Genomic DNA, 19,737 nt, shown 5'->3' with positions numbered 1-19,737 from the left:
GCATTAGCGCTTGCCTGGTAGATGGTCTGTACCTCTTCTTCCCGTGAGTTCATCCCACCCACCTGTGCTTTAATCCTCACATTTGCGTCTGGAAATGTCCTCAGATTCCTAGCTGTCACACTAATTGCACTCAAATTCTTGGTGATAAATCCCAAGCTTCCCACCCACTTGTCCTCCAAGCCTCCTCTCCATGCCTACTTCTGACTCCTACCACCTCACTTTTTCCTTATCAGCATAGCTAAGAAACTTGCTGTATTTCTCTCTTCCTGAGGGCTCCTGCTCATCCAGTGCCCTTCCCAGCAGCTCCTACTGATCACAAGCTGAGTCTCCTCCTGTCACGTGCCTCCACAGAACTGTTGTAGGTACTGTGTCCTTGATCAGCAAGCTCGTTCTAAGCTGTGCTACAGCCATTGAGGACAGATGGGTGGCTGTGGCCGGGCAGCCCTGCAGGCTCTGCACACTATAAAACGCCTTTGCACACCTTCCTTTGTCTGCTCTTACATCTCTTTTCTTCTCCCCAGGTGCAGAGTGAAGACAGTGTACTTCTGTTTGTTATTGCCTGGACCATCACAGAAATTACCCGTTACTCCTTTTACACATTCAGTCTACTAAACCATTTGCCTTACGTCATCAAATGGGCCAGGTAAAGAAGCACATACAGCAAGTACTGACTTTGTAAGACCCCACGCCATACTTGCCTTTTATTGCCTGAATATTGCCTCCAGCTTCCCAAAACTAAAATTGGATGAGATGGAAGGGTTTCACCAGTAGGGTCTTGACTTGATTCTCTCTCTCTTCTGGTGTATCTGAATACAGCAACAGTGTACTTACTCACATTAAAGAAAGAAACAAAGAAAGAATGAATTCAGGCATGGTGATTCATCCCTTTGTAATCCCAGAATTTGAGAGGCTGAGGCAGGAAAATTGCCATAAATTCTGGTCTCAACAACAGTAACAAAATTGAATTATGACCTGGACAAAAGGCTGATGGCACATCTGTTTATCCAGTTGTGATTTTGCATGAAGGCCTGTGGGGTGAGGAGGACAGAGCAGAAAGGTCCAGGCTGGCTTTGGAGCTAAGACACCCCATTTCCTAAAAAGAAAACAGTTATTACTACACAGTGTATGAGCTTAGTGACTGGATTAGAAACAGAATCCAGTTTCCAACATTTCAGGGGTGTGAATCTTTTGCTTTTTTTTTTCTTCCTTTTTTTTTTCTAATAGACTATATTTGGGTGGAAAAAAGAAGGGAAAACTAACAGCTAAGAACCAACCAACCTGCACTGCCATGGAGGCTGTTTGTGGGGACACTTGTTGGCTGAGCTGTGACTTTATTCTCAGAGAATTCTTTGGCTTATTTTTCTCTGTGGTCTATGGGCAGTTCTTTCCCTCTGCCTAATGATCTAGGTTGGCAACAGGGACTCTGACTTGTTTCTCGGCAGATACTTGTGCCTGGAAGCTTAATCCAGGTTAATCTTGAGCCATAAACAGGTACAGTTTTCTTAAATCTGAGCTGACAGTTTCCACAGGGACGGTGATGCCTCAGATGTATATGAGTATTTTGTCTGCATGTGTGTTTGTGTGCCACATACATGCCTGCTGCCTGCAGAGGTCACAAGAGGCTTTGGATTGCTTGGAACCTGAATTATGGATGGCTGTGAGCCACCACATCTGTGCTTAGGAATTGAACCCTGGTCCTCTGCAAGAGCAACAAGTGCTCTTAGTCACTGACCCTTCTCTCCAGCTCCCTCTGAATTCTTTTAAAAGAGATAAAACTTTTTTTTTTTTTTTTTTTTTGGTTTTTCGAGACAGGGTTTCTCTGTATAGCCCGAGCTGTCCTGGAACTCACTCTGTAGACCAGGCTGGCCTCGAACTCAGAAATTCGCCTGCCTCTGCCTCCCAAGTGCTGGGATTAAAGGCGTGCGCCACCACCGCCCGGCCGAGATAAAACTTTTTAAAATGAAAATAATTGTGTGAACCTCTCATGCAATAGTAATTTATTTGTAAAATTCAAAGCTATTAGGTGTTTTCTAAAATTAGTCAAGATTTTATTTTCACAGTAGCTTGTAAGGACATTTGGGAAATAACAGACTGTAGTTGTGTGATGTGCTGTCTTCTTCAGTCCACATGCAGCTTGGCATGCCTTAGGGATTCCTGGATGGCTGCTCCATCTCCTTCCTCTCTGGCCCCACAGGGAAGGAAGGCCCTTGTTATAGTTTAATGCCCCTCTTCTACCTCCATTGTTCTAAAGCTGCATGTTCTGAAGGAGCCAAGTTTCAAGGCTGACTGACACATTCACTTTGCTTTAGAACATTTGTAGACATTTGGGAACCTACAATAGCCCCTTTCAAAAACTGCAGTATAAAGGCTGAGTATAAAGGGGTGATGGGGAGCTGCAGACACTAGCCTTCTGAGAAGGCGGTGCTTGTAAACATGCCTCTGGACACTCAGTGAGGGCTCCGTTCTGTTTCAGATACACACTTTTCATCGTGCTGTACCCAATGGGAGTGACAGGAGAGCTACTCACAATATACACAGCTCTGCCCTTCGTCCGACAGGCCAGCCTGTACTCCATCAGCTTACCTAACAAATACAACTTCTCCTTTGACTACCATGCATTCCTGATTCTGATCATGATCTCCTACATTCCACGTAAGTATATTTATGTGACAAAGGTCAGCTCCGCAGTAACTAGGGTTACGTCTTTCTTCTGTATGTAATATAAATCACATTTATGGGGATGCTTTGGTTTTTATTGACCACTGATTTTCAGAGGGAATTTTCCCTGGCAGTAATTGGATAAAGATGAACCCTTTTCTGTAGAGCTCCAGTATGTATCCCTTCTCAGTGTGTAGGTCACCCCTGTGTTAGGCCAAGTACTAAAGAGAGAACAGTGATGACCCTACCTTAGCTTCATTTTCCTGTCTCTTCAGAATTGCTTTATTGTGATTTGTGAAAAACATTGTAAAAAGATGTTTGCATTGCTCAGTATATCAAAATAGGCAGTTTCACTTTACTTCAAGAGATCAGTAGCGCTAACCAGAAACAAATAACAAAATAAAGATAGATGTATCTTTTTTCTACATTTCTCGTTTTCTTGTTGAGTACAAAACCCTCAGAATAGGACACAGTGTTCCCTTTGTGTGGCTTCCAGTTATTCTAATAGAACCTCTGATGGCTTAAATGTACGGAAAATCAAATGTACCTCTGAGCACACGAGCAGAGCAGAAAGGGCACATGTGACAGTGCTGTCGGGGAGCTGTGGCTGCTGACCATGAGGAGTGTGTCCTTTTCTCTGATTCTGCTCGGTTGCAGCTCCTCTGGTTGGTTTCTAGATTCCAAAGGGACCTTGTTAGACCCAAGGACAAACCAAGCTCAACTCACTATACTGCAGCCACTGTGGGTCTTAGTCTCCCCGAAGCCCCACTGAGTTCAAGCAGGGATAAATTTTATTTCTTTAGTCCCCAGCATTATCTCAGTGAGTCACCCTAACCATCATAAATGACATGTTTGTGTCCCTTTGTAGAAAATTGCATTTTACGCATTGTGAAGAAAAAAAATTCCATCCAGATTTCTTCTGAACATTTATCTTGGAGAAATTCTTGGACACAGTCCTGCTTCATGATTCAGTTTCCACTCTATTCATTACCAAAACCTTCCTTTAATGCTGAAATCTTGGTGACTAACAGCCATTCCTCTTCAGAAAACGTGCTGGATATTGAAACAAAAGGCAAATCTGGAATAGTAAAAATGTACATGACAGGCAAATACATGAATTTTCCTTTCGAGGTTTGCTCCCGGAGCTTCGTTCTTTCAGCTCCAAAGCAGCAAGGCAGCAGTGATTTTACTACTCTGAGAATAGCACCCCATGGCCACCTCAGTATGTGCTTCTATTCTTAAAAGCAGGAGATATGTCCCACTCTGAATGACTAGAAAGGGCAGGGAAGGCATCACACACTCACACCTCTGTGGGGACTTCACACTGATGGCGCTCCAGAGTCCGACTGCTGGCCAGGCCTTTATTCCAGGAGCAGTTCCCAAGGTGTCCTCCCTCCTCTCTCCCTGGCAACCAGCCTTGCCAAGACTTCCTGCTGCCCTACTGAGGCTGATTGTCAGGTCAGACACAGCAGCCCTCCATGACACTGGGGCCCCTGCTGGAAAACACAGCCAACCCTGTGGGGTTTTCCATCTTGATCTTCAGGGAGAGACAATCAAGCACAGGCCTAGGTCAGAACTCTGCCCTCATTCTTTTTTAACGGTGGGATTACTACAAATTAACACAGGGCTTTGGGCATGTCCTCGCCCACTAGCCTGTGTCTGCAGCCCAGAAATCTGATTGACTTTGTTTTCATATGCTTATTTATCTGTTAGGGAAATATGTGTGGGTGCACACATGTGGAGGTCAGAGGACAAGTTTAGAGTAGTTCTCTCTTTCCATATGATCTAGAGATCAAGCCCATGTTGTCAGACTTGATTAGCAAGCGCCTCTACCCACTAACTCAGCTAAGGTTTATTTTTCATTATGGGTGGGACGTGTGTTCACATAAGTACGTTAGTTCAGATCCTTGAGAAGGCCAGAGGCATCTGATCTTCTGAAACTAAAATTAGTTAAAGATGCTTTTAGCTGCCCTATGTGATGCTGAGACTCAAACTTGGGTACTCTGCAAGGGAACCATGTGCTCTGTGCAACTGACCTGTGTCTAAAGCCAGAGCTCTGCCTTCCTAGCCTTGACTGTTTGCTCCTCCTGCTTCCTGCTTTCCAGTTCAGGCTCAACACAAGATGATAGATTCTCAGCTGCCTAGTCATGTTAATATTGTCAAGGCTTTCATCAGCATGGCTGGATAGAGTTACATATGTCAGGAATTATTTGTCCTCAGCACAGTGGTCATTCTGATAAAGACATCACCACTGGAACTAAAACACAGTCCAAGAGCATCCACTGTTCTCTCCCACATACATCCATGTACTGGAGCACTAGGGGCCTCTGCAGACTGTACTAGAATGAAAAGGGCCACACCTGGGCCAGCAAGGTGTCTCAGCAGGTAGAGGTGCCAAGCCTGGAGACCTGAGCAGCATCTCTGGAACCTAAATGGTTGAATGAAAGAGACAACTCCTGCAGTTTGTCCTCTGTCCTCTACACATGCACCACAGCACATGCACACGCACACACGTGCGCGCACGCGCGCGCGCGCACATACACACACACACACATATCTGCCCTCATTTCTGTAGTGTGACTCTGGTGATAGACTCGATTTTTTTCCCTTAGGACTGAAGGACCTATGGAATGGCCCTCAGTCCCACTCTCTCAAGTAGCCACTGGAACATTACCACCCTCTGGGTAAAGCAGGCACAAATGCGGCCGGGGAAGGGAAGGTGTCTTCAGCATGCTTAGCTCAGAGTCCCTTTCCTAAGGGAGAGCTAGCAGTGTGGCTGGCCCTGCATTTTTAAATGATTACAATTAGCACTCCTTATGGCTTAATTATATCCTTACTTCCAGTTTTTAGATTATAGAGCTTGTCAAATTTTCTGGCTTTCATACCAAAATAGTTCTGTCACTGTTGAATTCTCCGCATAAGCTGAGCTTTTCTGTGAGTAACTTCCTCACAGTAACTGTGAGTGCATGTGGCAGCGGCCTTGGGGCTGTTGGCTACATCTCTGGTTACCTCCTGACAGCTTGGTGTTCTGTAGGGGGACACTGGAATTTTGGAATTTTAATCAGCTTGGAGCTAGGTATGGTGGTGCATATCTTTAATCCCAGCACTTGGGAGGCAGAGACAGGCAGATCTCTGAGTTCAAGGCCAGCCTGAGTTCCAGGACAGCCCAGGCTACAGAGAGAAATCCTGCCAAAGAAAGAAAAGGTGGGGGGGAGGAGGGAGGGAAGAAAAAAGAAAGAAAGAAAAAAAGAAAAGAAGAGTGATCAGGCTGGAATCCATTTGAAAAGTAAGGAAGAGACTATCCCAGGAGAGCTGGCAATAATAGAAACCACCTGCCCTCAGATACAGGCTACTCTGAAAAACAGATGTCTCCACTGAGAAGAGGAAGGATGAGGAAGGGACTGAACAGGAGCCACGTGGTGACTGAATGCCCAGTTTGCAGGGGCCATGTGAAGGCCAGGTTGCTCCAACCAGCTCTTCTCCACTGGGCATTTGTGGTGAATAGGTGTTAGTTGGGGGCATTTCAACATTCCTGGTTTCATATGCCAAATGCCAATAGCTCCAACCCACTTGCCAAATACTCTCTAGGGAGGCAGTCCCTCTTTTAAGAACCAATACCAAGAACAGGAGACTGTCCCATACCTGATGTCCAAGATACTGGCTTTCTCTGCATCCCAACCCTGCTTTGTCATGTTTTAAGCCAGAGTTTGTAGCCCTCCTTTCCCTCGTCATTCTTGCCATCCACGGAGCAACGTTTCTCAGGAAGTGCCATGGGGTGATTGCTATCTCCCCCCATGCTCCTACCTCCACCCCAAGACAGACTAAACAGTTCAAGCCCAGAGCCTGATCCTCCCAGGTTCTCTGTGAGACCCTAGGTATGTTGTATACCTTCTCTGGGCCTATAATTCCTCCTCTGAAATAGGAAGGATTTTATCAGAAGTCTCCCTCTGGTTGTTCTGAAATTACCCAGAATAAATGTGAAGGTAAGCAGAACATCAACAAGGTGGGGACATTGCTCAGTGGTAGAAACTCTGGTCTCAGTCTCCAACATAAGTGATAACTTTATTTGGTGGCCTATGTCTTTTGACTGTTATGGCAGTGAAGATAGTGTCTGCCATTGCATTACATACAGCTTTCCCCTCAACTGAAGGGAGCAATGTGTCCCTCCCTCTCCTGTTGTTTTGCTGTGTATTGCTGCCACTGGTCACTGGACGAGAAAGCAGTCAGTATCAGGACTGCACACTTTGAGTGAACAGAGCTTTCAGAGGCCCCACTAACCACTGTTGTTTCTTGTCTTCCAGTTTTCCCCCAGTTGTACTTCCACATGATACGCCAGAGAAGAAAGGTCCTCTGTCACACCGAAGAGCACAGGAAGTCTGAGTAGCTCTCCACGCCACCCCAAACCACACTTTTCAATGATCAAAAAATGCTGCAGACTTTTTGAGTTCCCAGTAAGAACTATTTTTAAAATATTAAATACAAAACAAAATAAAAACCAAAATCCAGTGTCACATGGGCCTGGGATTTTATAAAAAATAAAAAATATTAAAAATGTAAAAGTCTGTTACATAAAGCATCCTAGCTGGTCCTTTCAGCATGCTCTGACCAGAAGTTGCCAGTTCCTATGATGGCGCTAGAAGGGGGTTAGCCTTTATTTCCTCCGTCCTCCATTCATCTGGCAGTACAGAGTGCACACCCAGTGCCGAGAGCTACAGTCTGAGGGGCAGTGCTCTGACTGACTGCCCGGCTTGCAGCAGAAGCTAGGTTGAATCTGCAGTGTGGTTAGCTTTCCCCTTCTCAAAGTGCTTGATTGCATGCTGGAAACTGCTCTGGAATGCTCTGAAGTTCTGGCTAGGACCTAGCCCCACATATCTAGTGAATGAGTTATGAGACGTATATGGCTATGAAGCTTTGGGTAGTGCCTGTAACCAGAAAACCACTAAAAGCCTTTCATTTGTTTTCGATTGAGTCGTTCCTGCCTGCTGCTGAGAGCCGTGCTTGAACTTAGTAAGTCTGTGTAAACTATAAAGACTCTTGCGTGGAACTCGGCTCCAGTTGGATTCTAACAAGCCACAGTGTGAGGGGAAGGCTTGGTGCCTGGGAGGTGCTGAGTACTTTCCGTGTACTTCTGCTCAGAGCACGGATGTGTACTGCCCTGCGAGACTCTTCCTGACAGACTCAAAGCCCATCTCATCACACAGAAGGAGGAAATCTATAATTAAGGGTACTTGGAAAGTGTTGCTCTACCACCATGGTCCACAGAAGGCATTCAGAAATAGATTTATACTTAGTTTATACTTAGTTTTTATTTTAATTTTTTACTCTTCTGTTTAGGTACCTTTCCTGATTGTGTTCCTGTGTAATTCTCATCCACGTTGTAAGTCCAGAGACAGCACATGTTCTAGGAAAAGCTAAAGGTAGTACTGTCTCCTCCAAGCGTCAGAGCAGCCACCAGCTGCTTGTGACTGGCCCCTGTCTGATAGTGTCTTCACAGCACTTCCTGGCTCACCTGTGTATTTACCCTTAGGAAAAGTTTGGAGGAGACAGGCAAAGCTGAGGTCCTGCCCAGCCCACTGCTCTCACAGTGCCCCCAGAAAACTCCTCTTTAAAAATAGAAAACAAGGTTCAGATGAATACCAGGCCCAAGTTTAGATGTGCACTCAATTTTAAACAGTACCTTCTTAATAAGATCTCCACTTGCTTTCTTTTTCTTTCCTTTTTTTGTTTATCTTTAAGACTTTAAATATCTTGCCATTGTCATTTAGAATATAATTGTTCCAATCAGAAGAATATAATGAAAACTACATTTTCAAATGCATATTTTCATAGGAGCTTGAAAAGCTAATGCAGGCAGGTGTGTAATAAGTTATTGTCAAACTGAACATTAGAATTCTGTTTCAAGTCAGCTCTCTTGACTTGGCTGTGTCGTTCAGAATCTATTCTGGTATTTGATAGACAAATATGTGGGAAATATTTTTTTCAGCTTTTTCTCCCTTTTTATTCCTCCAAATCGTATTTCTTCTGTGAAACAGAATCAACTTGGGTTTCACCAGCCTTTTTACTGTATCTGAGATTTGTTACCGTTATGTTGGAATGCCTGCAGAAGGTGGTGTGAGAGGCAGGTCATCCAGCCCAAGGGACCCCTGGGCCTGCCTTCCTCATTGCTACATCTGCTTCACTGAATTGCATCAGATTGAGCTACAGCAATAAGAATACAGTCTTTCCCTCTCAGAAAGGGTCTCAATCCAGCGTCTGCTTGACGCATGCTTTAAGATGCAGCAGACAGCAGGGTGTCCTTCTGACACCTCTTGGGTAGCTAGCTTTTAGGTCTTTTTCCTTTTTCATCCCTAACATGAATTAATTTCTCCTTGAGACAATCATGCCCTTTAAACTCAGAACCTCCAGCTTCCTCAGGTGTGACATCTAATGAGGTGTGAATGAGGAAGGTACTTTTCAGTGGCTATTTTGTCAGAATTAGAGTCAGTCCAGCACCCACCTGACTGCAGGTCAGATCCCCAGGGGCCCTCTGTGGAAGGGATGGAGTCTTTGAGGTGCACAGCAGCCTTCTGCAGACTTGTGTTGTTAATCTGCATCATGCTGAGGCAGGGACCACAATCATCAAAGGCCCCACGGAGTTACTCATGGAGTGAAGCACTGTCCTCCCGGACAGGAAAAGTCTCTAAAGCAAACCGAACAAGAGGATGGTGTAGACCATGCCGGTCAGAGGGCCAGATGAGGCAATCGTGCCTTGCTTTTCACTTGTGTTGGCTTTACATTTCTATTAAAGCCTAGCGTTGCTGAGGTCCAACCTGAAAAATATACTCAGTTCTGAGTTTCAGATAAACCATTATAAAACATCAAAGTCAGTACATGCTGCTCCTTTGAAATTTGGGTAAAAAATTATACAACCATATATATATATAGTCATTTTGTATTTTTTCTATGTTGTAAAAACCAAAATTGTAATTTTATAAGTCTTTGATTCACTAAAATTATATAATTTAAATGTATTTTTTGTATATTTAGAAATAAGGCACTCAAAAAATTATGCTTAACTTTCTATGCATGCACTTGAAAGCTGTTTTTATCTGATGTTACTGTAGTAATAAGTTATACTCATAAAACACTGGTACATGTTGCATTCCAAAATAAATGGGTGCGTGCTCTGCCTGGGTCTGATCTGGAGCCAGGGTGCAAGAGTGTGGAAGCTCCCATTCCATTATGGACCCAGCTTGTTCTTTGACAATTTTCAAGCCTGTTTCTGATGTTACTGGTTCTGTACTTAAACTGTGACATAGACTTTATTAAAGTGTTTCTCTCTGCCAGTTAGACTTCACATTCACCAAGGCAGGCTGCTGGCATGCCAACATGCTTACAACTCAAGCAACCCCCTGCCCCTCAAGGAACCAAGAAATCTAAACCATTAGTCAGAAGAAGTTAAGAACCTTGGTCCCACAATGAGGTTTTTGTTTTGTTTGCTCAGGGCGGTTTCTTAAGGGCATTTCCTTTTCAGCTTTCTAACATTGCACTGAGCCCCAACTCAGCAGATAACCGTTTCCCAGCAGTGTCTGTCTTTCATGAAAACTACACGTGGTGAAGTTCTTGTGCCTCTAAAAATGGCTCCAATTCCAGAACATTCCTGGGAGTTTTTTACAATGTCAAACTTAAACACAAGTGTTGGAGGGACCTGGGTTAGAATGTCCCCAGCAGGGTCCTTTTGACCCTACCACTCTGGATCACAGTTTCTTTTCCTAGAGAAGTCTCCATGAACAGGCTCATCAAGTCCCCTGTCTGCTTCCTCTCCTGTGCTTGCAGCCATACCTTGCTCTTGCCTAAATCTGCAGTCTTTCTCAGAGTTAACCACTGTCATTTCCAAAGAGCTTGGTAACATCCCAAAGGAGACAGTCATCTCTCCCTGCCCCCAAGCATGGCCGTTTGACTACACAAGACCTTTTGTTCTCACTTAGGAAGACTGACTCCGAGCAGCAAGTGGGAAAGCCAGTGATCAAGGCTGCCTGTGTACACAGCCTTTCCAGTTTTAGCATGGTGGTGGGAGCTGGATCTTCCTACTACTACTTTCCTACTTGTCTACTTTGTGGCAATTGTGTGTATTATGCTGACATGAGCCTTGTTGTGGGAGAATTGTATGGTGTAATTAGGAAGCCACCTGTTCGCACAGTGTTCCAGAAATTCTGCTGGGTTCTGTTCCTTTAACAGGAGTAAAAACCAGCATTGCAATTCATCATAATTGTTATTTTTTTAATCCCAGCCTTACAAGTAGCCTGGCTCATTGTCAAACCATTTGGTAGTGAAGAAACTGTTGTAAGTAACTATTACCAAAAATAGCCATACCTATTAACATTCCTCTTCGAGAGCCCTGAAGTTCTTTTGTTTTTTTTTTAACCAACACTTTGTTTGAAAAATATGAGAGACTATTTCTTTTTTTCCTATTTAGCTTGACACCCATGGTGTTATGTGGGAAAACTCCATACCAAAACTAACATGTACTACAAAAGGTACATCTCTCCAGTGACTCCCAGGGAGCTTTTGTGTTGAAGCACCTGGTGTCCGTTTCATAAAACATCTTGTTCTCTGGAGCTCCCTAATTCTAGAGCATAGACTCCTTTCCACAGCAGGACCTTCACATCTGTATGGCAGTGGGTGGATGGAATCCAGATGTACTGCAGTCACAGCCTTGTTGAACAGTCTGGAACGCCATTTACACCTCCGCGTTGTACTGATCAGTCCTCCCCACTAGGGGGCAGCACCTCCCAAGCAATGTGGGCTTCAGGAGCATTGGAAAACAGCTTCAGCCCAAGGATAGGAAGGGGTAGAAAGGCACACAGATGAAAATTAGTCACGCATCTATTGTCCATATAAAGCAAAGACAGGTTTGGAGCACATTCTGGAGGCGTACAGAGAGAAAGCAGCTTGGGTGTACGCTTTGAGGGTCGTGTTCTCTCCTTAGTGCCCTCCTGTCAAGGACTCTGCCGCCCAGAGCTTTGATGGGGGTAGAGGGGCTGCAAGCAGGTGTTTGCACCACTCAGCAGCAAAGCCTGCATGTGATTATTTGAAATGCCCCGGGAGAGCCTTTCCCACTCTTGCTGTCTCTGGATATTTTTGGAGGGCAATCTGGGCCATGAGAAAATGTCAGACCACCTTATAAGGCGGTGTCTGGACCCGAGAGTGCTGTCTGCAGCTTTGTTGGGTACACTGTGGACTTGAGTTAACTCGACTCTTGGACTGTGGGTTTTCTCACAGATTCCAAATACTCTGTCTATGCCATGAATTATTCTCTTTAACAGACTGTAGATCTGCCTCCAGAGAGAGCTGTTTAAGTGATGACCATATTGAAGGTACCAAGCAGATCACCAGGAGCTCCCGAGACCACGCTGTGTCTGTCATCCACAGCAGCCTGAGTGGCAGGAATGTGTGTGTGTGTGGTGGTGGTGGTGGGGTTTCCTGTGGTTTAAAACACTTGAGACAAAACCAAAGTTTTCTCCTGTTCAGCTTTCACTCTATGAGTGTATTTTGAGTCTCCAAGAGGGGGTGCTGTGCCAGACTTTCCAAACTCGTTTTTCCCCCAAGGCTTCCTGAACACACCTTGAAAATCATGACTGGATGGCAGCTTTCCCCAACCAGGGGGTAGCCACCCCTTCTGGGGGATGGTGAGAGTGGGGCTCATCCAGAGATCCAGGAAGCTTACTGCTTTGGTTTCTATGTGAATTGATGTTTTAGAGAAACCACCCTCATTGAAGTAAGTAAACGGATCCTTAGGTTAGTGACGCAAGTGTGCTCAGCCCCAGATGGAGTGTGTCAGTTGCTGTTTTCCAGTGGGTGTAAAAGGCGTCACTGTCACACGTGAATCTGTTTCAGAGACAGGTAGGGATCAGCAGCCCCAAGCCAAGTTCAGTCCCCCGTGCCTCAGTATCCTCAGGGCTGGCTGCCTGCCCAGTGTGTGCTTAAAAACTCCATCCTCTAAATCCTTGGGATATTATCTCTGATGCCAGGTAGGCTGGGCGTGATGCTCACACCTGTAAGCCCAGCATTTAGGAGGCTGAAGCAGTGGATTCCTTTGATGAGGATAACCTGAGCTATAGAATGAGACCCTGCCTCAGGAGGGGGTGGGAAATGGGTGAGGGAGGAGGCTATCAGCAGCAAATCCTCCAGGTTTTGCTACCAAAATTCTAAAGCTGATTTGGGAACATGGCTTTGCTCTTGTCAGCCTTTACCCAGGCTCATCTCACCCTTGTGCTTTTAGACAGTCCAAGGCTCTCAGGACTTGCTCTGAGCTCTGGCCTCCCCAGCTCTCCCCGTCCCCTGCTTCTCTTCCTCTCCTGTCATGCTGTGCCACAGACAGGATTCTCTCATGATTACTAGTGGTCTTTGGATTATGGGACACAGGCACACTCTTTATTCTTTGTCTTAGGGCTGGGCACCCCACAGTCTTGACCCTAGAAACCTTTGATAGGTTTTGGAGGAGACAGGGAGGTTCAACAATAGCCGATGCTAGCCCAGAACTCTTGGTTTCTCCTCAGTGCATTTCCCAAAGAATCCATGGAGAGTAAACCAGAAAGTGTCATGGCTAATCTTTCCAGAGTGGAGTCCCTCTAGGATGCAGGGAGAGGGGGAGGAAGCCTCAAAGCATTCCTTCTTAAGCCAATGAGAAGTGATCACAGACTAAAGGAAATTCTGAGACCTTTCAGCCTCACCTTAAATCCCATCCCTCTCTTCCCTCTAGCACTAGCACTGTGAGGGGAAAACAGATGGAGCACCTGTGCCCCCATGCCTGGCACCACCCTGGCCTTAGCAGGTGGAGGGCTTAGGTCATGAAGGACAAGGCAGTTTCCAAGGAGAGCTAGAGAGAACGAGCCCTACTCCTCTCTCCACTTAGGCCTGGAAGAGTCCACAGAGATCACGTCCCTGTGCACCGACCTCTTAAGGCCCATCAGCTCTGCTTGCTCCATCAGAACCGTGAGTTAAGATAGCATCCCTCTTCCCTGGGGAGGGGCAAAGATGTACTGTAGGAGATGAAAAGGAGTCTTCCTGGGAACCAGCGTCCTTCCACTGGCAGCCATCTTGTGGCTCTGTTTACTCTGGTGCTTTAGCCTGGGCTAGTTTTCTCCTGTTTTCTAGGCCATTGTCTTCTGCTTCCTTCGTAATTCAGTTTCTCATACACTTGGGCATGCCTCAAGAATAACTCACAGCACTTAGTGGAATCCACCCTGGGCTGCCCCTAGACCCACTGAACCTGCAATCTTGATGCCTGGGGTCTGTTTTTTGCTCTCTCCTGTACGTGGTTGTCTTTGTAGGGCCATATGGAGAAGTCTTACAGTATGTATCCACAACCTGCTTGTGCAAGTCGGACAACTAGGGTAGTCATTCCTCTCCTTGCCCCATGTGGGCTCTGGGGATTGAACTCAGGCTGTCCTGATTGGTAGCCAGTACCTTTGCCTGCTAGGCCATCTCCCTGGCCCTCTTATGGAGCATTTTTGAAGAACACTGTAGGACTCCTGGGCTTGGAGGGTCTGTCTCAGCTTCACTTCTCACTCTAACCCAAGGACTCTGGCCAGCAGGGCCAGAGCAGATCTGGCCTGTGGACATGTTCTGTTGGATACTTGCCATCTTTTGGCTTTTTTTTTTTAATTGAATCAATTGCCAACAACTTAAAACTGAAAGACACCGTTTAGTCTTCTAAAATAATAATAAAAAAAAAAAAAGGCAAGGCATCGGTTGTGGACATTCCCCATGAGGCCTTGGGACACCCAGGGAGGACTTCCCCCTGATGAGTCTGATGCTAAGAAAGGGAGCAAGCTCACAACCCAGTGCTGTCTGTGTAAAGCCTGCAGCTTAGCCTGGCCGCCAGGTCCTGGAGGCCAGTGGAGCAGGTACTAAGACGGAAAACATCTCAGCCTTTGAGCTCTGTGTATGCTGCTCTAATCTCCACCAGGAATCCATAACCATCCTTGTCCTTCCAAACTGAAACTCCTCTTTTTCCCTCACCTGACACAAACAAACCTTCATCCTCCACAGCCCTCCTCCCTGGCTGTCTTTCCCGCCTCTGAATGGCCTCCTTCAGCCACACACAAGGCAGGCCCTAGAACCATCTCTCTTCTGGGTCCTCACCCATCCTTATTTTACTCGGTTGTTAAATCCTGTTGATGTTACCTCCTGGGAATCCACTGAGTCTGTCTGCTTCCCTCCTTCCTTCTCCCTGTCTAAGCCACCACTGATGCTGTCCGGACCACTCCCTCTCAATAAGAAGAGAGTAGAGGCCTCAGAGCTGCCACTCTGTTCCCCATCACCACCATTTCCCACGGGGCTTCTTAAAAATGCAGGTACATCCCCGTGACTGATGCTGATAAGGTGAAGAGCAGACCCCTGAACACAGATAGAAACCTCCTGTGACCTGTGCCTGCTTCTGTCCCCAGCACCTCTGTTTCCTACATTCCAGAAGCCTAGCACTGTTCCCATGTTCCGTTCTCACCTGGCCTGTTATCCCACAATCCCTCTACTGATGATGTTCACTCTCTCTCCACCTAGATAACCCCTTCCCATCCTCAGCTGTTGGCTGTGGCCTTGCCCCTTGAAGTACCTTCCCAGGTCCAAGACCAGTGTTGGCATGTCTCCCAGGTACCCCACAGTGACAGAGTTGCCAGGATGAAACATCAAACTAAAGACCCAGTCTAATTTGAAATCAGATAAACGGTGGGTGTTCTGGCGTGTCTCCTGGGGGTGTTTAGTCTGTAAATTACACGAGCGTACCTATTTCAGATCACTGACCCCACCACTGTCTCTCTCGCCTTCCTGTGCAGACTGTGGGCTGTCTGATGGAGGACCCTCCCTGGCCTATGTTGCATTGTTATTGCCCACCAGCTTGACAAACAGGCAGATGTAAAGATGTTTTGACTGAAATCAGGTTCTAGATTCTGGGAAGAAACTGAGAAAGGCAGTGTGTTGCAGACCCCCAGGCCCCAACGCTCACGATTCTTTCCCTCTACCATGCTGCTTCCCCGACCCTGTTCCTGGGATGAAGAGGGAAATCTTCATTCTACAAGAATGATGTGGGCAGCCTCTCAGAGGTCCAGAAGCATAGTGGATGACTTGTACCCATAGCCCCAGGTCATTTTAGCCTAGTTCAGCAGTCTGGACTTATAGTACAATGTTGTCTCAGAGAAATAAAGAAAGCAGGCTGGAGAGATGGCTCAGCGGTTAAGAGCACAGGCTGTTCCTGAGGAGATTTTGGGTTTGGTTCCCAGAACCCACATGGCAGCTAACAACCTAATGTGACTCCAGTCTCTGGAAATGCAGTGTCCTCTTCTGGCCCCTGCTAGCACCAGGCACACATGTGTTGCCCATACATATGTGCAGGCAAATCATACAAAAAATGTTTTAAAATTTAAAGAAAGGTGTAAGGAGGTGAGTCAGTGTTTGCCGTACAAGGATGGGAATGGAAACTCCAGCACCCACCTTAAAAACAAAACAAAATAAAACAACAAATCAGGCCCAGTGGCGGTCCCTATAATCTCAGTACAGGGGAGGCAGAGACAGGCTCCCTAGGCTGCACTGGCGCTGAGTTAGACAGCTCCTGGTTCAATGAAAGACCTCATCTCAAAAGAAAAAAGAAAAAAAGAAAAGAAAATGAAGGACAGTTAAGGAGAACACCCCATGTCAACCTCTGGCCATGCATACACGTATATACAAAATTAGGTAAAATGTGAAATCAATTCGTGGAAGCTGACTGCTGAGAGACTAGTGCTGCCCCTCTCCTCCCTACCCCCACCCCCATGCCAAAGGCTCCTTTCATTGAACTCCCAGAGAAGCTCAGTGAAAGCCTAGGAGGGTGGAGGTCCTGAGCGGGCAGAACCTCCTGGATCCTGGGCCACAGTGCCCTGCTTGACTGCCTACAGGCTGAGCTCGAAGCTTTCCCCAACTTAGGGGTGGGGGTGGGGGGAAGGCCTGTTCCTCTGGCATTCCCCGTTAGCAAGCTGCTAGCAGCTGGCAGTCTCTCACAGGATTCCAGAGAAAGGCCCAGGGTCACTTCTCTGCAGCACTGAGAAGCAGCACCTGTCCCCAGCCAAGCGGAATGCTCAGGGGTGCAGAGGTATGCACCCCCAGGAGGATCTCACAGCACCATGGAAGCCTACATTTCTTTGGCAGTTTCCCTGGCTCCAGGCAAAGTATGGACTTTGGCATTTCACTTCATAGATGAAGACAAGAGTCCCTCCCATCCACTCTATGGAAGGCTGCTCTCCAAGCCCCTAGCCCACTGCAGACCTGACAGAACTGTGACGTCAGAGCTGGAAGGTGCCTCACTCAGTCTGCTTTGTCACCTCCAGCTTCTGCTTACATAGAGATGGGAATGGTGCCAAGAAGAGAAAAGAATGTGGCTCATTTAGTGATGAAATTGCTTCCACCCCCTGCCCTGCTCTCCACAGCCTGTGGGACAGTGGGCACATCTGGGTATGCCAAACAGAGGTGTCCTGCTTCTCAGGGACCCAAGTGTCTGAGCAAGGCAGGAGACTCACAGCTGCCTGGGGGCTTGGGGGGGGGAGTCCATGTGTGTTCCTTTCTGAAGTGTGTAGATTGTGTGGGTCACAACCACTTTGGGGGGGGGTGTCAAGAGATCCTTTAACAGGGGTCGCCCAAGATCATTGGAAAACACAGATATTTACAATTCATAACTATCAAAATTACAGTTATGAAATAGCTGTAAAAAATAATTTTACGGTTGGGGGTCACCACAACATGATCTACATTAAAGAGTCACACCATTCAGAAGGCTGAGAACCACTGTTGTAGAAAGAGACCACCCTTCCAGACCCTGGGGAGAGCGTTGTGTGCCTCTCAGGCCTTGCTGGGGCTCTGGTCTCCTTATTCTGTCTATAAGTGCCCAAGCCACTGTCAGGTAATGCCCATCTGTACCCTTGCTGGAAGGCAGAGAGGCTTTTGGGGACCACCACCCACATCTGGAAGCTCAGGAGATGCAACCATCTCTGTGCCCACCAGCCCTGGAAAAGGTGCAGGCAACAAGAAGAGTCTGCTGTGACCCCTTACAGACCTTCCTAGGAGCTTCATGGCTACACAGCCTCCCCTGAACCTGTGAGATTCTCCGGAGGCCCAATCAGCACTGAGTCAGGAAAAGAGGTCTCCAGCCTTCTTCCCGAGTCAGCCTCAGAACCTCCCCCCTCCCCCACTGGAGAATCGGAACATGGGGTACTCAGTCTCTTGTTAGAAATCTCTATCCCAAGCCAGGCAGCTGTTTGGCTTGGCTGATATATTTAGAAAAGTCAGACTCTGGTCGCTCCCTGCTCTCTTCTAAAGTGTGAACTGCACCCATCACATGGAAATGTGATTCACTTCTGCGCTGCTTCCCACCACCTCCGAGCAGCCTCCTCTCCCTGCCACTCATCCCCCTGCGTCCTCATCTCCTCCCTCTGCTCCTCGGCTCCTCATGTGAAGAAGTCTCTGGCTGGTGGAAAGCATCCCTGGCCAACATCTCTTTTGTGTTTGGAGGTGCCTAGGCATTGTTTTAACTCTGAAAAATATGAAAATCTCATTTTTCTATACACACACGTGCATGTACAAACACACAGGCACATGCACACACACGCATACAGTGCTCTCCTGTGTTCTTTAGGAGCCCTGCATTAACTCCCCAGCGAGGCATGAAACCCTCATACGAATAAGTACAGCAAAACTTGAAAGTTCCTTCTACCTACCAGCAGCTTTTAGTTTTCCCCTAAAATATTTTAGTTGTCTTTTTTTTCATTTTAAAATTATGAGAGATCTCCTTTTAAAAATTAATTTCCTGCTTCTCTTGAAGAAAGATGTGGGGTTCCTGTCACTCCAGGCCCTGCCCCTTCACTTCACGGTGCCTCCCTGGAGAATGAGTAGAGACCTGTCAATTTTGAGAGCCCGGTACCTCAGTCACCTCATCACACCTCTATGCTCATGTGTCTCCCTGCTGACTCTGGGGGTTTGGGGACAGAAACCCCACACATCCTGGGCCTTTTATGGCAGCAGGTAATGAGCGCATAGGGACATGAGGGACGGCCTGCTTTCCTAGTGGCTTGTTTCTCATTCTCTATGTCCCTCAGTCTTCTAAGCGTCTCCCCCTTTCTGCTCCTCACACCCCACTCCGGTTCTCTATATGATTGCTGTTCTATTTTAGCCCAGAGCCAGCCTCCCCAACCCAGCCTGGTTCCTTGGAGAGCGCGGTGTGGTGCCTTGGAGTCAGGCCTGGGTTTGATTTCTTCTCTTGCCGCTTTCTTCAATCTCTTTTACACATAAAATAGGAACCCCCCCCCAAAAAAAAAGTGCTGGCTATCTGTGAGGATTGGCTTGAAGTTAGCTCACTGATAGCCAAGGATGTTTGCATTTGCCTCAAGGAATTTCTGAGCAGAGTCCATGGTCTCCCATGCACCCCTAAGAAACAGGTCCTATACACAAGCTGCCCCTCGGAAGAGTCAAGAAGTGACAGTTTGTCTTAGCTGCTGTCCTATTGCTGTGAAGAGACATCATGACCAAGGCAATTCTTAGGAGAAGAAACATTTAATTGGGGGTTTGCTTACAGTTCCAGAGGCTAGACCATTATCATGACGGGAAGCAGGGTATGTTGCTGGAGAAGTAGCTAAGAGCTGTTCTTATCAGTAGGCCGAGAGTGCTACATCCACCTCTACAGGCAGCCGGAAGAGACACTGGCCTGGCATGGGCTTTTGAAACCTCAAAGCCCAGCCCCACTGACACATGTCATAAAAGGCTACACCTCCTAACCCTTTTCATAGTACCACTCCCTGAAGTCTATACATTCAAATATTTCCCCTGAGGCCATTCTTATTCAAACCACCACACCATGCTTCTGACTCTTCAGAGCAAAAACCTCATTTTGTGAGAAGTTTCCCTGGAGGCTGATAGAGGTTGGTCAGGCCTAGGGAGCCACCCATCAAAAGGCCAGACCCCCACTAAAGGGCATTCTCAGACTCCCCTGGCCAGAGGAAGACACAGACGGGCCTAGCCTGAGAGAAAGGAAAACCATGCTACCAGGCTGAAGAGATGGACCGGGGGTTAAGTATTTAC

At 46.9% G+C, this 19,737-nt stretch overlaps 1 protein-coding gene across 1 annotated transcript in view; it reads left to right on the top strand.

The window, feature by feature from the left end:
- The window catches only part of Hacd2 (3-hydroxyacyl-CoA dehydratase 2), a 93,944-nt gene extending 84,062 nt beyond the window's left edge, over nucleotides 1-9,882 (top strand). The window contains exons 5-7 of the mRNA XM_028752281.1: nucleotides 522-643; nucleotides 2,474-2,652; nucleotides 6,960-9,882. Of these exons, the coding sequence (XP_028608114.1) occupies nucleotides 522-643; nucleotides 2,474-2,652; nucleotides 6,960-7,042 (384 nt within the window). The 3' untranslated portion in view covers nucleotides 7,043-9,882. The remainder of the gene's footprint in view (nucleotides 1-521; nucleotides 644-2,473; nucleotides 2,653-6,959) is intronic.
- Nucleotides 9,883-19,737: the final 9,855 nt, after the last annotated feature.

The sequence above is a fragment of the Grammomys surdaster genome, unplaced genomic scaffold, assembly GCF_004785775.1.
Source record: "Grammomys surdaster isolate TR1022 unplaced genomic scaffold, NIH_TR_1.0 125889, whole genome shotgun sequence".
NCBI lineage: Eukaryota > Metazoa > Chordata > Mammalia > Rodentia > Muridae > Grammomys > Grammomys surdaster.
This window is presented reverse-complemented; position numbering and strand designations above follow the sequence as displayed.